We start from the raw sequence: 20,320 nt of genomic DNA, 5'->3' as shown, positions 1-20,320 counted from the left end.
CACTGTCTAATACAGTAGCCACTAACCTCATGTAGCTATTTAACTATAAGTTAAAATTTCAATTCATCATTCATACTAGCCCATTTCAAGTGCTCAACAGCCACATACAGCTAGGTGGTTATCATCCTGGACAGCACAGATAGTTCCAACATTTCAGAAGGTTTTACTGGACAATGTTGCTATTGATTAATAATAGCTTCCATTTATTAAGCATTTTGTTCAGACACTGTAGTTAAAGATTTTGATCCCCACAGTAACAGAGGCAAACTTTATCTCAATATCAGAAGAAAATTAAAGTTCTCTAAGAATAAATAACTTGCCTAAAGTAATCCTTTAAAGATTGACATTGCTCTTTATTGCCGATTTATACAAAGGTACTTGTATGCTTCTCACAGAACATACTCAATCCCAATGCTATATACTTTGCAAATAACTTCCCTTTATTTTGTTCCTTTCTTCCTTCAGAACAGTACATACAGGAAATCCCTAATTTCACCCTAATTGTACTTATTATTCCTTCAATATATATACTTTGTCCTATACATATGTGAAATGTGTGAATAGAAAGTTTCAGAATGCTTAGCTATCCCTGTGTCTCTTAACTGGACTTTGACCTGCCCCCTACTTTGCTTCTCTAGAGGACCAGCTCCATCCCCCATCTTTTTAAGCCTCCAAGAAGAGTCTGATCATACCAGCCAGTCAAGCCTTTACCTGGGTAATCAGTTTCCCTCAGGAAGCTTTTGAAATTAGATTCTCACACTCCATTACAAAAACTACTTGGAAAGAATATCCGGACATGGGGATCTGAAAATCAAGTCCCTACAATGAGCTTAAGGTACCATCAGGTTTGAGAGTAAAACCTCAACTATTTCAGTCTAAAGATGGATAAATTCATCTTCTCCTTGTTTCCTCCCAGATAGCAGAGGAATAGAAAATAATATAAAACCATAGAAATAGATAAATTTTCAACACAGACTCGTTATACTTCATTTGCCAAGATGCACACAATGGTCAATAGGAGACTGAAGTTTATTTATCATATATGCAAGTCATATCTGACAAATGAGAAAACACTATTTACATAAAACATCATAGATTAAAAATACATAGTATTTGTATTTTAATACAATAACAGGGTCCCAGGATTTAAACAAGGAAGTACGATTCCAAATTTGCATTATATAGTTATTTGCTCTGCTACAAAGAACTATAGTGGAGGTAAACTTCGGCAGTATATTTCTCAAGAGTCAACTATTAACGAATTTCATATACATGGTTTTGCATCTGTAGAGGAAGATACAATTTCTTCAGCACATGTGGCGATTTCTGAGTCTTCCACTTCAGAATCCTCACCAGTTTCCTCTTCAGAATCAAATTCCTGACTATCCGGCGATTCAAAGTTATCCAGAGGTTCACCATTCAGCCTCTTTTAAAGGAAAAAACAACAATTTATTGTAAAAACTTTAAAACCCAAGTCCATTCTCAGTATGCTGATATAACTGACCCTCAATGTTGTACGAGGTCCTTTTCATAACGTCTCTCAAATTCACTTACAAACAATCAGTTATATCAGTCTCTCCATCACGCTAGATCCTATTTCAGCCAAGTCACAGTGCTTAATAATTTGCTCATTTTTTTAAAGCACTGACCTGCTTTCAGAGTACAGCTGAAATCAGTACTTCTCAAACTATGACACTGAAGGACCAGGTTTTCTAATTTCCATCCGCTGTGGGGCAACACTTTTACGGCAGTTAAGAGAACTACGACAGTAATTCCCAATGAAAACTTTAAGCACTAATTCTGTCACGGCTCTAAAATGTAAGCCATTCAGTACAAAAAAAGTTTTGATTTGAAAAACTTTCTATCAGCAAGATGATTTTTCTGCAAACATGAGTAAGTTTAGGACCTATTTTTTAGGCCAAGAGTGGTAAAGTAACAGTTTCAGGCTAATTCTTAGAAACACACTAACTACTTCCAAATTAAAAAAAAAAGTTAGATAAGGCCACCAAACTTATTTAGTACACCAATTAAATTTTATAAATGAAAGTAATGTCACGCTGGCATTACAGTTAAATTAAAAACTGTCTAAAAATTTGTTAACTGTGAAATTAAATTTTTCTATTTTTCAGGTATGTTAATTCCTTTTTATACTTCTACAAGAAAACAGATGTTCTTTAGATGCTCTTCTGCTTCATAATAATAAAGAATACTATCTAACAGTTATTGGGCTCTTACTATGTGCAGGCACTTCTCTCATCTATTATAACTCGTTATTCTCATAATGAGCCTACAAAGCAGGTACTATTACTCCCATTTTACAGATGAGGAAAATGAAGCCGTGACAGGATAAATAAGCTGCTTGACTCAGCAAACTTAGTGGTGCTGGGCAGGGAGCTGAGACTCAAGGCCAGGAAATCTGATTCCAGAACCCAAACACTTACTGATCACACGTCTGCCTCAATACCATAGACAAATAGATGATTCTGAATCAGGTGCAGGTTCAAACACGTACCTCTATCACCTCTGCCATATACTGCACGTGTTCTGCTACTTCTGCCAATTCTCTATTCTCCTTTTTCAGGCGGGCAATTTCATTATCCTTTTGTTCAATTTCTTTATGAAGCTATACAACAGAAATAAAGTCAGTTTTCCATACATTTGCTATGCTATAAACCAAATTATACGTTCCAAGTACATAACTGGTAGACATTTAGCACAAAGTTCCTAACAAAGGCGCTATCTTTGTCTCTCAACACAACAGGCTTCTTGTGTACAAGAACTCTGGTCATGAAGTTGCCCTTCTAATTAAACTTTTCTTAGGCCAATATTAACACTAGTTTGTATTGCTCTAACTAAATATGCTCAGCAGTAGAAGGAAAATCATCTTGGAATGTTAAAAAATGCCACAGATGATTTTCAGTACATACTTTCTCATTTTCCTTAAGTGCTTCATAGAGAGCCTTCCTCCGTTTCTCTGCCACTTCTTTCCAATATTGAGAGGATGGATTTTCTGAAACAAATTAATGTTTTACATGTCACTTTGAAAATCATTACTGTTACACGCTGCTGTAAAAACCCAGTAATTTTTTTTATCTAAAAACAATTTACAGGGGCCGCCCCGTGGTGCAGTGGTTAAGTTCACACATTCCGCTTTGGTGGCCTGGGGTTCACAAGTTCAGATCCCAGGCGCAGACCTAGCGCCACTTGTCAAGCTGTGCTGTGGCAGCATCCCACATAAAATAGAGGAAGATTGGCACAGATGTTAGCTCACTGACAATCTTCCTCAAGCAAAAAGAGGAAGATTGGCAACAGATGTTAGCTCAAGGTGAATCTTCCTCAGCAAGCAAGCAAGCACGCAAACAAAAACAATTTACCATCTTTCTCAGTACTACCCATTTTACTTAGTAGTACCCATTTTTAAAAGGTTGAATTCAGAAAAGCAAATCAATGTTTTTCTATTTTTCCCAACATTTTAAAGATTTCAACCCTTCAAAAGAACCGCAACACAAATAAATACACATATATCTTTCAGCTAGATTGTTAAAGATGTTTGTAACATGTGCTTTGTGTGTTTGTGTTTTTTTTTAACATTGACTTTTTTTTTAATTTAAGATTTTATTTTTTCCTTTTTCTCCCCAAAGCCCCCCAGTACATAGTTGTATATTCTTCGTTGTGGGTCCCTCCAGTTGTGGTATGTGGGACACTGCCTCAGCGTGGTTTGATGAGCAGCGCCATGTCCGTGCCCAGGATTTGAACTGACGAAACACTGGGCCGCCTGAAGCGGAGTGTGCAAACCTAACCACTCGGCCATGGGGCCAGCCCCCTAACACTGACATTTTTGAAAAGTCCTGATCAGTTATTCTGTACAACATCCTTAAACTTGGATTTGTCTGTTTCCGTGATTAGATTCAAGCTAAACATTTTTGACAGGAATATTGTCTATGTTGTATCCTTCTCAGTGTATCAACTTTAAGGTAAAAATTATATATGCATTTTTTCATACCTGTAATCATAAGATCAAATGCTTCTTGGGTAACACCTCCAGGACTTTTATTTTCACTGTGTTCTGGGACAATAACAACTCCTGAGCTGGAAGTCTTAGATGTTAACTGGTCCTTCCGATGTTTCCTTTTAGACAAGACTTTCACCAACTATAATGGCAATACGTACATTAATCTCATTTACTTTGATTTAATGAAGAAGAAAGCTGAGTGGTTTTATCACTTACGTATTAAAAATAGAGCACTTATATGTCTATAGCATTTTGACACCTTGGATCTTTTAAAAAGTCCCACAATTCAGGACTCTACCAAAATGTACAGCTATATTTTAGAAATTTTATTTGCAACAACTATTTTGGATTAGACTTGGATCTAGGACTTAGCTGAAATTCTCTTTATTGTTTAAATAATTCAGTACCATGGAAAGGCAATATTTTCAACCTATAAAAATCTAGACACTCTCATCCATGATTTCATCCTTTACATACAGGGGTAAATGAATGAATCGAACATTTTACTCTCAAAACATCAAAGTAGGTTAGGATTGACTACATCATTCCAGTTCTGCTCCATCTATTCATACCAATTTTGAACTTCTTAAATTGAACAATTAAAAGAAAAAGCAGTTATTTGGGGAATACGCAATTGCTATTCTTAAATTATTTCCAAATTTCAATGATTTAGGTATTCCTGACCAAGGAAATCTTGGAAGTGTTTTTAATGTAAAGGTAGTGTCATCTCCACCCCTTTCTAGCCCAATGACACATACCTCATTTTCTCTTCCAACAAGAGATCCAGCTGCAGAAGGCTGAATCATCTTCAGAGTTCTTCTTGGGATAGGACTATTCTGAAAGTCAAGATAATTCATTACCTGGTTACTGAGTTTCTATATGATTATCTGGTTCCTGAGTTGCTATATGGATGGTTACTCTCTTAGTCCTACTATAATTTAGAAAAAAAGAAACACTAAGAACGGTAATATTTGGTCTGCTATATAATTTTATAATGCTCCATATGAACAAGAATTGGTTTAATCTACTAACAATCTGGTTATTTCCCTAAAATTATAATACAGTTTGAAGAAATGCTAAGAATGGATCTTTCACCCAAATGTGACACAAACAAGCTGCTTTTCTCCTATAGCAATATATGCTCTTGCTCTAGTCGTTTTATCAACTAATTGTATCTAGTTAAAACAAAAATGTAACAAAATTTCTAAGCTCTAACACTTCAAACCATATGTAATGAAATTCCAGTATAACAGGAATATTTGCATTCCCTCTTAAAAGGATCTTCCACACAGAAACTTTACCAAACATAACCTTTATGGTAGAAACCCAGAACACAGGTAAACTGGGAGAAAAGGTTAATTACTTACACTGCAATACTTCTTCCCTAATCAGAAGGATTCATCTCAGATTTCCTTTAAATGTGAATATTCCCTAACACATTTCTACGTATTCACCATAGGAACATAATTTTCAAGAACATACTTTACACAAAACCAAATACACACACAATAGGACCTCCTCCCTCTGAAATCTTTACGTCATTGTAGAAGCAGTTTTGCTTCAAGCCCATTCATTGGGAGACAGCTAAAATGTCAGTGCTTGCGGCCTACTAAAATACTGTAAAATGCCCAGGCTATTGTTTTGGAAAAACTATTGCCTTCCTTACAATATGTAAAAACCTTCCTGTCTATTTCCTGATCCGAAAGCTCTATTTCTGCAAAAATCATTAATTATACTGCCACCATGGGATAGCAAACAATGGTGAATACTCAAACAAGGTTAGCGAGAACACGACACCAAAGCAGCGTGAGAAAGTCACTGATTCCACACTGTACTTCACATGACAAGAGTTCACCTTTCCCACGGTAAAGTTTCCGCTGCTGATTATTATCTCACTATTTAACCAAAGAACAAATGCCAGCTCCTGGGAGAACAAATATTACATCAACTTTTCAGATATAATTTAGATTATAGATTAGTCAACAGTCTCCAGACAAACAGAAGAAAATATAACTTTGGAACCTTAATAATAGGTGCTAATTTATTTAAATGTTGCTACTAATAATGGCCAAAAAAGCCAGCTAAATTACTGTCACAAAAAACCGACAATTTCCAAGATTTAACTTTTATATATGTAAGCTTTATAGCATTCAGCCCCAAAAATGTAACATCGCTATTACCATTTTCTTTCTACAGATCATGTATTGGAATTATAGACTCTTTAGAGTCAAAATGGTTCTTATATATTAATGGGTCTTAATCTTTTTAGAAAACAATTTGAGATTCTCTGAAACCTTGCAAAAAAAAAAAAAAAAAAGCACACAAGAGCATACTCATAACAGAATTTTGCAAACAACTGGCAAGAAATCCACGAACTCCTAGAATTCACTCTTACAGATCTAGTTTTAGTTAAATTCCTCATTTTACAGATGAGTAAACTGAGAAAGAGATGCTAAATAACTCACCCAAGGTCAGTTTTAGAGGCAGAACCAAACAGAACTCAGGTCCTTTTATATCCAAGATAGTTTTAATCTAGCTAGTAAACATTAGACTTTTCTTTAAATGTAAGGATCTGCTGAAATTATATAAATTATTTGTCTGAGATTTGCTTCAAAATAATTAAGTGAGGGGGAAAAAGGAGTGAATGGAGATGTAGATGAAACAAGATTGGCTATATATTGATAACTGTAGAAAATGGGGAAGTTAATTGAGATTATTACACTATTGACTATTTTTGAATATTTGAAAATTTTCATAATAAAAAGTTTAAGCACACACAAAGCACAATGGAAAAACATCATCATCCTAAATGGAAACTCAAATTCAAAAAGTATCAATGCAAAGTATTATTCAAGAAAAATTATGTAAGGAGGATAGGGAGGTAAGGCGAGACAACCACAATAACCTACCAAAAAGCACCTGCGATCACTTTGAAAGGCTTTTATTTCCTCTATTTAATTTAAACCTGCAAACTGATACAGTTTTCCTGAAGATGTGGTCTCATTCCTAGGAATCGTCATATTGTCTAAGTTGTATGGTAGAACCTAGTTAAAATGTAAATTCATTTAGAACCTTAGGAGTGGAGCCAGTCAAAATTACAAATTCAAAATTAAACAAACTGTGTCTTTATTGTTCTAAGAATAAATATTTGGGATAAGATTTTCCAGTGACAGTATCATACAGGGACTCAAAAAGTACAGCCACACAAGCAGGTTAGGTGGTAACGAGTATGATGCACTCTAGAAATATGTGCAACATAATGCACAACGTGTCTCCATAGTCAAAGACACTAATTCTGAAGATAGACACAAAGGATTTTAATAAAATTATTTCATGCAATGTAAGAGTAGAAAGAAAGCAATAATCTTGCTTACAGAAAATGCTAAGGAGTCTACTAAAAAACTAATAGAACTAATAAACAAATTCAGCAACGTTACAGGATACAAGATCAAGATACAAAAATCAACTGTATTTCTAACACTAGCAATGAGCATACCAAAAATTTAACAAAGGAAACAATTCCATCTACAATAGCATTAGAAACAAAATACTTAGGAAAAAATTTAACAACAGGAGTGTGAAACCCAATACTCTGAAAACCACAAAACATAGTTGAAAGAAATTAAAGACCTAAATAAATGGAAAGATGCCTTACATTTATGAATCAGAAAGCTTAATATTCAATCATAACTAGTTTTTTAAAAGTTCTCTATTGTCACTTGTCCTCTGGCTAAAAAGTCAGTAAATCAAGTTGATACAAACTACAGCCAGGTTAAATTTGGCCAAATTATGTCAAAATACTTCCAACTGCGTGCTTTCTACAACAGATTAAAGTGATTCTATCACATACCTTCACATTCTCTTGGATTCCTTCCTGTTTCTGCTTCATACTGGGATTCATCATACACCTGGTGAAGCAGAAAAGACTAGTAGTTCAAAAACAGAATATGGTTTGCACATGAAGGTGGAGTCTAACTTTTGTTGAAAGTACTTACAATCATAAAAATCATACTACTGTATGGCAGAACTACGATCTTTGTTCACGGTACCCAAACTCAGCCATGTCGATGAATGACTATAGTGGCTCTCTATTTTATATATACACACACACAATAATTCTGGTCATAAAAACTCTTGTTACAAAAGGAAAATTATACATTCTAACTATTTACAAAACTCGAGGGTGTTCTGGATTAAATACAGGGCTCTCAGAGATCTGAGAGACCATCAGCAGGCAAAGTGAAACACAGAGACCTGGATATGCCCAAGTCTATCCTAAAGAAGAGCATCCTAACTCTGGTGTTTCAAAGGGGGATTTAAGACGTAACAAACTTGGCTCTGGTAACCAGCAATAACTTAACAGTGACGTAATATCCGATCAAAGGAGATGATGCATCTACATTTGCAGGGAATGTTTAACCCATCACCATGACCTGAGACACTGATGAAGCAAGGAAGAGGGATGGGATATGTTAGGTGGTGAACCAGACCACTGGGCCAACGTTTGAACGTTCTGTCTCCCAAAGAGATGCCCCAGATTCTTGTGGCCATGCCTTAACTCAGTGCAGCGGCTTTCAAACTTTGACTTTGACCCATCGCATGTTAATACATCTTACACTGTGCCCTAGCCAGCACGCAAGCAAAGAGTTTAGGAAACAAAACTTAATGGAACTGGATGATGCACTCTTTTTCTACTCTATTTCACGTTAAGCAAATGCTGATAGGGACCCCTAAGTTGAACCGGGGCAATGTTTTCCAAACCATTGGCTGGGTCACGAACATTGCCTAGAAAAACCTAAGTGAACAGAATGGAATCGAACAGAGGAGAAAACACCAGAGTGCATGGCATGCAAGGAATAAGTACTGCTTCGTGAAACTTCTACTTTAGTTGGATGGCTGCGTCCTAAATTGCGATGTCAAATGTGCTGTAGTATGTGTCACGATTAAAAAAAGTGGAAAGTCGCTGATGAAGTCTGATCCTTCACAAGTTGATGAACACTCCTGCGAGCAACCTGGCACCCTTACTTCTTATTCTCTAGTTCTTTTAAGCAACTAGATTAAAAACTCCAGCACAGGACTGGGTCCGAAGGAAATGGTGATAAACAGGTGAAACCAAGGTCACCAACACCAGTATCGGGTTTTTAATGGAAGACGCAGGATTCAGCGACCCTCGCCAGGAGCTCAGTTTGCGGACCGCCCCCCCCCCCCCCCGGATCACTGCCAGTTACTTCTGGTCAAGAGGGTGGACGTTCCGCTCATCCAGACAGCCAGGCATGCCCAGGCTGAGTCTCGCATCCACCAGCTGCAAACACCCCGCCCAGCCAGCTCGCCCTCCAGACTCGGACACACAGCTACCAACAAGGGGGCGGGCCGTCCGGTACCGCGCGCCCGGCCCTCCAACCGCGGCGCGCGCCTCAGCGACGGCGCCCACCAGCCAATGGGGAGCGCGGAAGGGAGAGCGCGCCAAAACCGACCCACCCAATGGGGAAGCCGCGTGCCTCGGCTCCCGCCCCCGCCCCGGCTCCCGCAACCGTTCAACACCCCACTCACCCTCACCCCGGCACCGGCCCGGCAGCTGTCACGGGAGTACGGGACTTCCGGCTGGCAGGAGCGAAAAGCGGCTTGTCTAGCAGTCCCTGCGTCCCCACCTCCTGCAGCCTGTCTCACACTTCCTGGATGGAAACGCTCAATCCTCGTAGCGAACGCAGGTAGCTGTGGCAGCAGCGCCTCTCACAAGGCCCACGGCCAGCGCGCTGTTGCACACAGCCGCCGGAGTGGCTGGCGCGCGCGGCTGTGAAAGCCTGCGAACTCCGCCCGCCTGCCCCAGACCGTCACGTCACCACGTGACGCGAGACGAGGGGTGGGGCCACCCGAATCCGGCGAATCGCCTCTCGCCTCCGCCCGCCTCGGCCCCGCCCCCTTGCTGCGCCTGCGCAGTAGGTGTAGCGTGTATTTGAGCTGGGTCATCCCGGGGTTTCTGCTGGCTCGGAGATAGGTGTCTTTGCCTCCTGCCTTCTGGCCCTGGGCTCGGAACTTCCCTTTATAATGGGGTGGAGTTTTTTGCCCTTTGCAAGGTGGAGGAGAAAGATCTGCTCAAACTAGACATAATCACCGGAAGAATAAAATATTGTATACGTGTATAGTACACGACTTGTTATATTTCTGTAAAGCCGTCTTCCGCGGACTCCTAGTTTTATTAAGAGCTTCTATATTTTGGCTTTTTGTGTTTGGGCTGTGTTGCGATTCCGTAGTTCTGGAAGGCTTAATTCGGCCATCAATTAGTCTTGCAACTATTTGTTGACCGCCTGATAAGGACCAAGCACTGTTCTAGCGCTGTCGTTGCGATCTGAAGGAGCCGGGAAACCTTAGGAATAGCCTAGCTCTTTAGAAATTATTATTCTCATGGGGGCCGGCCGCCTGGCCGGGTGGTTAAGTTCACGCGCTCTGCTTGGGTGGTCCAGGGTTTCAGTGGTTCGGTTCCTGGGCGCAGACGTGGCGCCGCCCATCAGGCCATGCTGAGGCTGTGACCCACATGCCACCACTAGAAGGACCCACAACTAAAATAGACAACTATGTACTGGGGGGATTTGGGGAGAAAAAGCAGGAAAAAAAAAGATTGGCAACAGTTGTTAGGTGCCAATCTTTGGAAAAAAAATAAATTATTCTGCAAAATTCTCAAATAACTTTCTTTATGGGCATAATAATACATTTGGGGTTAACAGAGTCTTGTCCAATCTTTTGTTTACAACTGCAGTGGATATTAGCCAGCCTTGGTGGTCTAGTGTTTAAAATTGGAGGCTCACCACCATGGCCTGAGTTGTTTCTGCCCAGGGAAGCACGCTGTCCATCTGCCTGTTGTCAGATTGGTGGCTGCGTGTTGCTGTGATTATTTCAAATACCAGCAGGGTCACCCATGGTGGACAGGTTTCAGTGGAGCTTCCAGACTGAGACAGACTAGGAAGAAGGACCTGGCCACCCACTTCTGAAAAAATTGGCCATGAAAACCCTAGGAATAGCAGCAGAGTATTGGCTGGTACAGCGCCAGAAGGTGACAGGATGGTGCAAAAAGGCTGGGCCGAGTTGCCGTCTGCTGTACACAGGGTCTCTAGGAGTAGATTGTGGGCACTAACAACAAACCACAGATATTAATATGTCTGTTTTCCCATTTCTTAACTTTTCATGAGATTTTCATTCTCAGAGGAAAGGAAATTAACTCTACAGCACCAAATACTTTCTCATCTACATACCTTGCCACACTGAGTGCCCACCTCCTGCCACCTCTCTCACTGGATTTCTTTGTCACAAAGCTCAAAATGTACAAAGCATAATCACATTGGTTCTAGCTTTGTTTGGGGGAAATATAACATATGAGATCTAAATTCATAAAGGAAACAATCCATTAATTGGAAAACTACCAGTAAAAGGCTGGGTTTCCAAAGTAAGAATTCTGGTGACCAGTGATAGGTATAACCGTTGTGTCATTTGGCTTTGAAACACCAGCCAGTCAGAATAGTAAATCTGACTTTCAGTTTCTTCAGTCAGCCACATGATAAAAAGGGATCACTGAAAAGAGCCAAAATGGCTAAGTATATATTCAAAAGTGTATAAAATGTTATATTCAGGTAGTCTGTACTAGGTAAACTATAAAGTTCATGTTCTTTCTTTCCAGAAGGAAAAAGCTAGGAAATAAAAATGTCTTCCATATGAAAATGGTAAGCAAACCAGAGGGGTAGAATCTCTAGGTTACCATAGATCAAAAACTACAGAGGCAATAAGAGAACTGGTGATTTTCCAGACCGTGAGCCCACTTACCTGAATGTTATCTGTAGTTCCTAATAGTATTGGTTAGTTTTGAATAGTGTGGGGAGACTTTTACTTTATACATTTCAGTATTGTTTGACTTTTTTAAAATTCAACATACCAAAGAAGATGATACCTTCTTAAGGAAAAATTGTGACACCCTCATTTCACCAGTTTAGGTTAGATCCTTTCTGCTTTGCCTGCTAAATAATCAGCTGGTTTATGTGACAAATTAAATTCAGATCTATACCAGTTGGGTGGCCACTAGCCACATGATGTCTACTGAGCACTTGAAATGTGACTGGTCTTCATTGAAATGTGCTATAATGTAAAATACACACTGGATTTCAAAGGTTTAGTACGAAAAGAAGAATGCAAAACATTTCCATGATTTTTTGTATTGATTATATGTTGAAATGATACTTTGGATATACTGAGTTAAATACAAATATTGTTAAAATTAATTCCAGTTGTTTCTTTTTACTTTTTTTGATGTGGCTACCAGAAAAAAATTTAATTACAGATGTGGCTCCCATTTGTGTGTTGCACTATATTTCAATAGGACAGGCTGCTCTAAACTATCATAACATACGTTGCCCCACTGAATCCTCCCAGTAGCCCTGTGAGGTTGTTTCTACAAACTGAGATGCTAAATTACAGACCCAGGATCACACACAACTAGGCAGCAACAGACTGAGACTTCAGATCTTCTGACTCAAAGTTCACATGTGACAAAAGTGAGGTTCTGAAAATATTCCTCTCAGGAGACAGAAGATGCTCAAGCCCTCAAACTACTGGGAATGTCTCCAAAAATGTATGCTTTCATACTGCTTTTGAAGAACAAATTTATAAGGAAAACAATTTTGTAGGGATCTGGAAAAAGTTATAAGTAGTTGTCATTTAATCAGAATTTTTCTCTAGACATCCAAATATACTGTAGTCTTATCTGCAGTAAAGAAAACATGGGTATTAATAGGATTATGTTTCTGCAGTAATACTGGCTCAGGTATAATCCTTTAATTTAGTACAGTCTTACACTATACAACCTTAAAAAAATTTATGGGTGTTTTTCTGTAATCTTTCTTTCTTTTTTTTTTTTTGAGGAAGATTAGCCCTGAGCTAACATCTGCTGCCAATCCTCCTCTTTTTGCTGAGGAAGCCTGGCCCTGAGCTAACATCCATGCCCATCTTCCTCTACTTTATACATGGGACACCTACCACAGCATGGCTTGCCAAGTGTTGCCATGTCCCCACCTGGGATCCCAACCAGTGAACCCCGGGCCACCATAAGCGGAATGCGTGAACTAAACCGCTGCGCCACTGGGCCGGCCCCAAACCCCAATTTCTTAAACCCAGACTATTTCTGAAAGGATTTGGTCGTGGAGAAAATTTTCACAAAATTCACAGTGGTAATTTTACAAAAGTTAATTGTTAAATAAATTTATACGATGAGAATGAGTTGCTGGCTACATAAGGAAGGGTAGATGTATTAGTCAGGGTTCTCCAGAGAAACAGCACCAATAGAAGAGTCAGGGCTGGCCCAGTGGCATGGGCCTGTCCCAGGCCTGTCTCCTTGGCTTGTAGGGGGCTATCTTTTCCCTATGCCTCTTCCCATCATCTGCCTTCTATATGTGTCTCTGTGTCCAAATTTCCCTTTTTGTAAGGACATCAGTCATATTGGATTAAGGTCTGCTATAGACTGAATGTTTATGTCCCTCCAAAATGTTGAAACCTAATCCCCGATATGATAGTATTTGGAGGTGGGGCCTTTGCGCAGTAATTAGATCATGAGGGTGGAGCCCTCATCAGTTGGATCAGTGACCCTATAAAAAAGAGACCCCAGAGAGTTCCCACATCCCTTCCACCATGTCAGGACACAGTGAGGAGATGGCCATTTACGAACCAAGAAGCAGGCCTTCACCGGACAGAATCCGCCAGCGCCTTGATCTTGGACTTCCCAGCCTGCAGAACTGTGAGAAATAAGTGTTCGTTGTTTAGACCACCCAGTCTCTGCTATTTTTGATATAGCAGACTGAACTGAGTAAGACAGGCTCCTCCCTCGTTATCTCATTTCAGCTTGGTTAGCTTTGTAGAGGCCCTGTCTCCAAATCAGGTCACACTGTGAGGTACTGGGAGTTGGGACTTCAACTCCTGAATTTGGGGGGAACACAGTTCAACCCATGACAGAAAGCTTTTCGGCTTCATCAGTCCTCTCTGCAGAGTAGGGGCAGCCAGCGGAAACTCCGGGACTGCTGCAAGGTTCTGCCGTTTGTGTGATCTTTTCCTTTTTACCGTCATTTCATTTCAACTTTATTGTATTTAAAGAAATGCTAAGCAGCTCTTACATTTAAAAGGGATCTCAAGAGGAGAAAAACCTTTCTTTGAAAATCCGTCAATGTTGTTCTAAATGAAAAGAGTAATTTCTGAGTAAGTTTTGACATATGAGGCCCAGAATTTAAACTTTTGACATTATACATCGCTGATCTCAAGAAGGTCTGTCCCCTATAGTAATATGTTTATGAACATACAAGATGTGTTCCAATAACAAATTTGTCAGAATATTTTTTGGTAAGTGTAGAAATAATACAGAAGACATAGAATTTTATTCATGGACATTAGGAAAAAAGGAGAGGATCATGATATATGAACAAAAATAATAGTATATATGAAAAAAAATTAAAAATCTTGAGGTAGGGGCCAGCCCCATGGCCGAGTGGTTAAGTTTGCAAGCTCTACTTTGGTGGCTGGGGTTCGCTGGTTCGATCCTGGGTGCAGACCTACTCGCCACTCATCAGGCTATGCTGTGGTGGCATCCCACACAGAAGAATTAAAATGACTTACAAGTAGGATATACAACTATCTACTGGCTTTGGGGAGAAAAAAAAGAAGAAGAAGATTAGCAACAGATGTTAGCTCAGGGCCAATCTTCCTCACCAAAAAAAACATTAAAAAAACCAATTGTGATATATTTTTTAAAAAGTCTTGAAGTAGAGAAAATGCTTAAGACTGGCTGAAAGGAAAGTGACCAGACTTGTGTTCAGGAAGGAGAAGGAGACCCCCGGGTATATGGCTTCCCAATACAGGAAGAAGCTTGGTTAAGTAAGTAATATTAGGTTTCCATTCTCAGTAGCTCTTGGGAATAGGTTTCCAGAAACCAATAAGAGAACAATTCTCTTCTTTTTTTTTTTTTTTTTAAAGATTTTATTTTTTCCTTTTTCTCCCCAAAGCCCCCCGTACATAGTTGTATATTCTTCGTTGTGGGTCCTTCTAGTTGTGGCATGTGGGACGCTGCCTCAGCATGGTTTGATGAGCAGTGCCATGTCTGCACCCAGGATTCGAACCAACGAAACACTGGGGCGCCTGCAGCAGAGTGCGAGAACTTAACCACTCAGCCACGGGGCCAGCCCCAAGAACAATTCTCTTCTACCTTCTGGGAGAAATTATATCAGGTATTATAAGTTTCAGTTTAGTAATATCTCAAGTTGTACACAACAGACATAAACTGGTTAACTGAAGGAAAAAAGGGAAAGTTTGTGGCATAGGAAGGGAAGAAACCATGGGGACGCTTCTGGGGGCTTCGACAGCAGGAGCCCTTAGACTGTGTCTCCAGGATCTTTCTGTTAATGTGATGAGCTCCAGTGACAGTCTCTGTGCCCCCATGGTCCACATTTCAAATTCCTGAGGAAGAGAATCTGATTGGCTCAGCTGGAGTCAGATGGTCCAATAAACTCTGGCTGAGATGCATGTATGGGGGTGGGGTGCAGTGCACTGTCCCAGAGACATGCCATTTCCTCCCACCTCATCCCAGGTATAGGGGCTGCTTCGGGAGAAAAGTAGATGGCTGCCACCCTAAGAGGTCTCCTTCAGACATTAAAAAATATAGTGAGATCACTACACATCACCACATTTGGAGGGTTTGTTACTGAGCCAAGAGTGGGTTCGCCTCCTGGCAGAGTTAAAGTCAGACTCTCAACTGGAAGTAGTTGTCACACAAAGTAGGGTATATTTGCAGCAAACAGGAGCCCATGCAGAATCATTTCCAAAGTCATGGCATCCTTGAACAAAGGGAAGCAGGGACATTTATTTCTGATGGGGAATGAGTATTCAAAAGGGAAAGGTGGGTATTCACTTTCACAGGCTCAGTTGGAAAACACGCTTCCACATACACTGCAGGTTAAGGGAATAAGGCCTAAGCTCCTCCTGGAGACATCTTAACATTAAAAGTAAGGCAATGGTCGGGGCCAATGGTTAAGTTTGCACATTCCTCTTCCGTGGCCCAGGGTCTGCTGGTTCGGATCCAGGCTGTGGACCTACACCCACTTGGCAAGCTATGCTGTGGCAGGCATCCCACATATAAAGTAGAGGAAAATGGGCATGGATGTTAGCTCAAGGCCAGTCTTCCTCAGCAAAAAGAGGAGGATTGGCAGCAGGTGTTAGCTCAGGGCTAATCTTCCTCAAAAAAAATAATAATAATAATTAAGGCAAAGGTCATAGGTGTAACTCTTGTGGTGAGGCTTGGTCTGGTTCAGAGTGGTTGGTGATTGCATCTCCTTAACATAACAAAAGGAAAAAGAACAATTTGGAAAAATAGTCAAATGCCTCCAAACTCACCCTTGAGTTCCTCGAGGCAATTAGTCAGTAACAGGTGGAGGTAAAATGACCAAGGAAAAACTCAAAGATAAAATGACTAAGAAGGGGCCGGCCCAGTGGCACAGCGGTTAGGTGCGCACGTTCTGCTTCTCGGCGGCCAGGGGTTCACCAGTTCAGATCCCGAGTGCAGACATGGCACCGCTTGGCAAGCCATGCTGTGGTAGGCGTCCCACGTATAAAGTAGAGGAAGATGGGCACAGATGTTAGCTCAGGGCCAGACTTTCTCAGCAAAATGAGGAGGATTGGCAGCAGTTAGCTCAGGGCTAATCTTCCTCAAAAAAAAAAAAGACTAAGAAAAAATTTAGAGTGGACCTTTTAGTTGAACCAGGAAAAGATTCTTTAGTTATTGAGCTCTAAACCCGTTAGTTACTTCTACTCTGCAGAATAGATGAAAACAGAGATGTTTCTCAGAAAAATAAAACTTGGTCACCAGCACAGAGGTGAGCCTGAGTATTGAAAGTGGAAAATTCAAGGACCGAATTCAAGCTATCAAAAATGGTCGAGGCGAGGAAACTTTTTGGGGTCAAGGAAATGTTTTAAATCTTGATTGTGGTGGGAGTTATAAGACTATATATAATTACCAAAACTCATTCAACTGTACACTTAAAATAGGTGGATTTTATTGTATGGAAACTATATCGCAATAAAGCTAGAAAATAAAGAAGCTGAAGTGATACAAGCAAGTCCCTGGGAGAGACTGCCTGGTGCTAAAGCAGAATCTAGAGGGCAGGAACCCACCTTATCAGCCACCAAGTGACTCTGCTCCAGCAAATAGCAAATCAGAGGAAACAGAGCTTGAGCTCAGGAAAAACTTCAAGTGGCTGTGAGCCTGGGAAAAGTCAACAAGGTTGGCATCAGAGAGCCCGAAACCAAGGGAAAGCATCCTTAAAGCCAAGTAACTTTTAATCCTTTCTTAACATTTGTTTCTTTTATACAACATTTCACATATGCCATTTCACTTTGATCAGCACAAAAACCTGCTCGGTGGACAATGTAAATATTTTCTCTGTATTCCATAGACAAAGAAAATCATGAGTAATAGGGCTGGAGTCAGGACGTGGGCCAGGTATGGATTTATTGCCTCTCAGCTCCAAATTCACTGGCAAGTTCCAGAGGGAAGATTTCCCACAGGTTCCACCGACATGGCACCACAGTGACTTCTCTGCCACTGTCTGCCCCTCTCCAAGGGAGTCTGGATCTCAGAGAGGAGGAAATTCTTCCTTGTTTTAAATCAGATTGTCCTTTCAATCTCCCTAGGGTGGAGTTTATTATTTTATCCCCAAGGGACTAGATCCGAATTGTTCAGAGGCTGTCAGGAAATTAGAGGGCATTCATCTTAGTCTCAGGTTATCTCATTTAGGTGCTGGCCTGTAAGTAGGAAAATTACATGGGACTCTGTAGGCTTGGGAAGTGCCCAGAAGGGCCATCATCCCAGGTGAAGCTGCCCTCTGAGGAAACTGCTGAGAGTATGAGCTCTAAAGACTCTGTTCCTCAATCTTCTCATGTGAGAATGTCAAGATATATGCACCTTCTTGTTCAATGCAGCATTGTTTGTGATAGCCAAGATATAGAAACAACCTAAGTGTCCATCAACAGGTGAATGGATGAAGAAAGTGTGGTGTATATATACATACAATGGAATGTTATTCAGCCATAAAAAGAATGAAATCTTGCATTTGCAACAGCATGGATGGACCTTGAGGGCATTATGCTAAGTGAAATAAGTCAGACAGAAAAATACAAATACTGTATGATCTCACTTGTGTGTGAAATCTTAAAAAAAAACAAAGCTCATGGACACAGAGAATAGGTTGATGGTTGCCAGAGGCAGGGGGTGGGGGCTGGGCAAAATGTGTGAAAGGGATCCAAAAAGTACAAACTTCCAGATATAAAATAAATAAGTCATAGGGATGTAATGTGCAGCATGGCAACTCTAGTTAATAATACTGTATTGCATATTTGAAAGTTGCTAAGAGAGTAAATCTTAAAAGTTCTCATCATAAGAAAAAAAATTCTCTGTGTACGGTGACAGATGTTAACCAGACTTACTGTGATGATCATTTTGCAACACGTACAAATATCAAATCATTACATTGTACACCTGAATTAATATAATATTATATGTCAATTGTACCTCAATTAAAAAATTAAATAAGATTATTTTTAATGGGGGAAAAAGTTAAGAATTTATTTTCCAAATCACTAAGGTTATCTTTAGAAACAAAGATTCACTGACTTTTTCCTGGAGATCTCTTTAAAGATAAATGTTCCACCTATGAAATATTCTTGCCCCAAAATTGAATCTGAATCGGAAGTCGACTGCCAGCTTAAGGAAGTACTGGGGGTGGAGAAATATGTTAAACACCATGCGGGTGCCATCAGCACAATCCGAAGTATAGGAAATTCTACAGGACAAACAGCCTGGTTTCTTCAACAACTGAATGCCAAGATGGGAAAAAAAAAAGCAGAAGGAAGGATTTATAGAGTCCAAAAGGAGACAGAATAACAAATGCTAAGTATGGATCTTGTTTGAACTCACCAACTAAAAAAAAGGAAAAAAGAGAAATCTAAACACTGACTGGCTATTTTATTATTTTATGATGTTAAGATATTAGTGTAATAATGGTATTTTGGTTTTTACTGTAATGGTTTTATCTGTAAATAGCATTTACAGATGAAATGATGTATCTGATATTTGCTTTGAAATAATCATTGTGAGAAGGAAAGGTGACGGTATAAATCAGGCTTTCTCAACATGGGCGTGAGTGACATTTTGGGCTGGATAATGCCTTGTTGTGGGGGCTGTCCTGTGCATTGTATGCTATTTAGCAGCATCTCTGGCCTCTACCCACTTGCTGCCAGGAACACTCCCCAGTTATAACGATCAAAAATGTTTACAGACATTGACACATATCCCCTATGGGACAAAATCACCCCCCCGTTGAGAGCCATTGGTATAAATAAAACAACATTGGCCTTGTGTTGATAACTGTTGAAATTAGTGTATATGAATACATGAGGATTCGTTGTCCTAGCTCCTCTACTTTTATATACCTTTGAAACTGTCAATAATGAAATTTTTTAAAATATTAACTTAAAAAGGATTAAATGAGGGATGAGGAGGTGGAAATACTGGAAAACGTTTGCCCATAAAAACCTTGGCAACCACAAATATTTGCACCAATTTATATTTTGACAAACCATTTGTTTGGTGTACTATAAACACAGCTAAGAGATATAGACAGTGAACACATCACCAAAGGAGGTTTTGGAATTTATGATTCAAATGGTGTTAAAAATGATATAGTCAGTTATCTTCAGGAGACAATTTTGGTGCAGAATTACTTAAAGGATTGAGGATGGTATAGATAGTGGCCCATGGGCTCTACATAGGCCTTTAGATATCTTTTGTTTAGCCTATGTAGTGGTGGCCTACTAGTTGTCTTTAAAAATTGAATTTATCGTCAACATTTAAAAAGTCAGATGACTTTGGGCCAGCCTGGTGGGCTAGTGGTTAAGTACACACGCTCTGCTTCAGTGGCCCAGGGTTGGCGGGTTCTGATCCTGGTCATGGACCCACACACTGCTCATCAAGCCATGCTGTGGCAGCATCCCACATACAAAATAGAGGAAGATTGGCACAGATGTTAGCTCAGGGCCAATCTTCTCCACCAAAAACACACACACCAACCAGATGATTTCAATAAGCAGAGACTAAAGACAAATGACAAGCTGAGAGAAAAATATATGCAACATATTTCACAGATAAAGGGCTAATTTCCCTACTTTATAAAGAGCTCTAAAACACTGCGAGGGAAAAAAAAGCCACAAACTCAATAGAAAAATGGGCAAAAGACA

At 39.9% G+C, this 20,320-nt stretch overlaps 1 protein-coding gene across 3 annotated transcripts; it reads right to left on the bottom strand.

Annotated features, from left to right (window-relative positions):
- Positions 1 to 1,011: 1,011 nt before the first annotated feature.
- GMNN (geminin DNA replication inhibitor) lies at positions 1,012 to 9,939 on the bottom strand. Of its 3 annotated transcripts, none has more exons than XM_023624532.2 (7): positions 9,569 to 9,939; positions 7,863 to 7,920; positions 4,771 to 4,848; positions 4,004 to 4,151; positions 2,928 to 3,010; positions 2,513 to 2,623; positions 1,012 to 1,426 (listed from the first exon to the last, which is right to left on the bottom strand). In XM_023624532.2, exons 2-7 carry the CDS (start codon positions 7,914 to 7,916, stop codon positions 1,265 to 1,267), a joined length of 636 nt encoding a protein of 211 aa, XP_023480300.1. In that variant the 5' UTR covers positions 7,917 to 7,920; positions 9,569 to 9,939; the 3' UTR covers positions 1,012 to 1,264. The 3 variants fall into 3 exon arrangements, with proteins under 3 accessions (XP_023480300.1, XP_001495664.2, XP_023480299.1); XM_001495614.5 differs by having other exon boundaries at positions 9,563 to 9,880; XM_023624531.2 differs by lacking the exon at positions 9,569 to 9,939 and adding an exon at positions 9,241 to 9,418.
- Positions 9,940 to 20,320: the final 10,381 nt, after the last annotated feature.

Source organism: Equus caballus, chromosome 20 (genome assembly GCF_041296265.1).
Source record: "Equus caballus isolate H_3958 breed thoroughbred chromosome 20, TB-T2T, whole genome shotgun sequence".
NCBI classification, from domain to species: domain Eukaryota; kingdom Metazoa; phylum Chordata; class Mammalia; order Perissodactyla; family Equidae; genus Equus; species Equus caballus.
This window is presented reverse-complemented; position numbering and strand designations above follow the sequence as displayed.

Coding starts and splice junctions, on each gene's coding strand:
- GMNN (XM_023624531.2), bottom strand. CDS start 9,287: ATGCCTGGCTGTCTGGATGAGCGGAACGTCCACCCTCTTGACCAGAA. Junction 7,921..9,240: donor GTCCACCCTCTTGACCAGAA/GTAACTGGCAGT, acceptor CTGCTTCACCAG/GTGTATGATGAATCCCAGTA. Junction 2,624..2,927: donor CACTTAAGGAAAATGAGAAA/GTATGTACTGAA, acceptor TCTGTTGTATAG/CTTCATAAAGAAATTGAACA.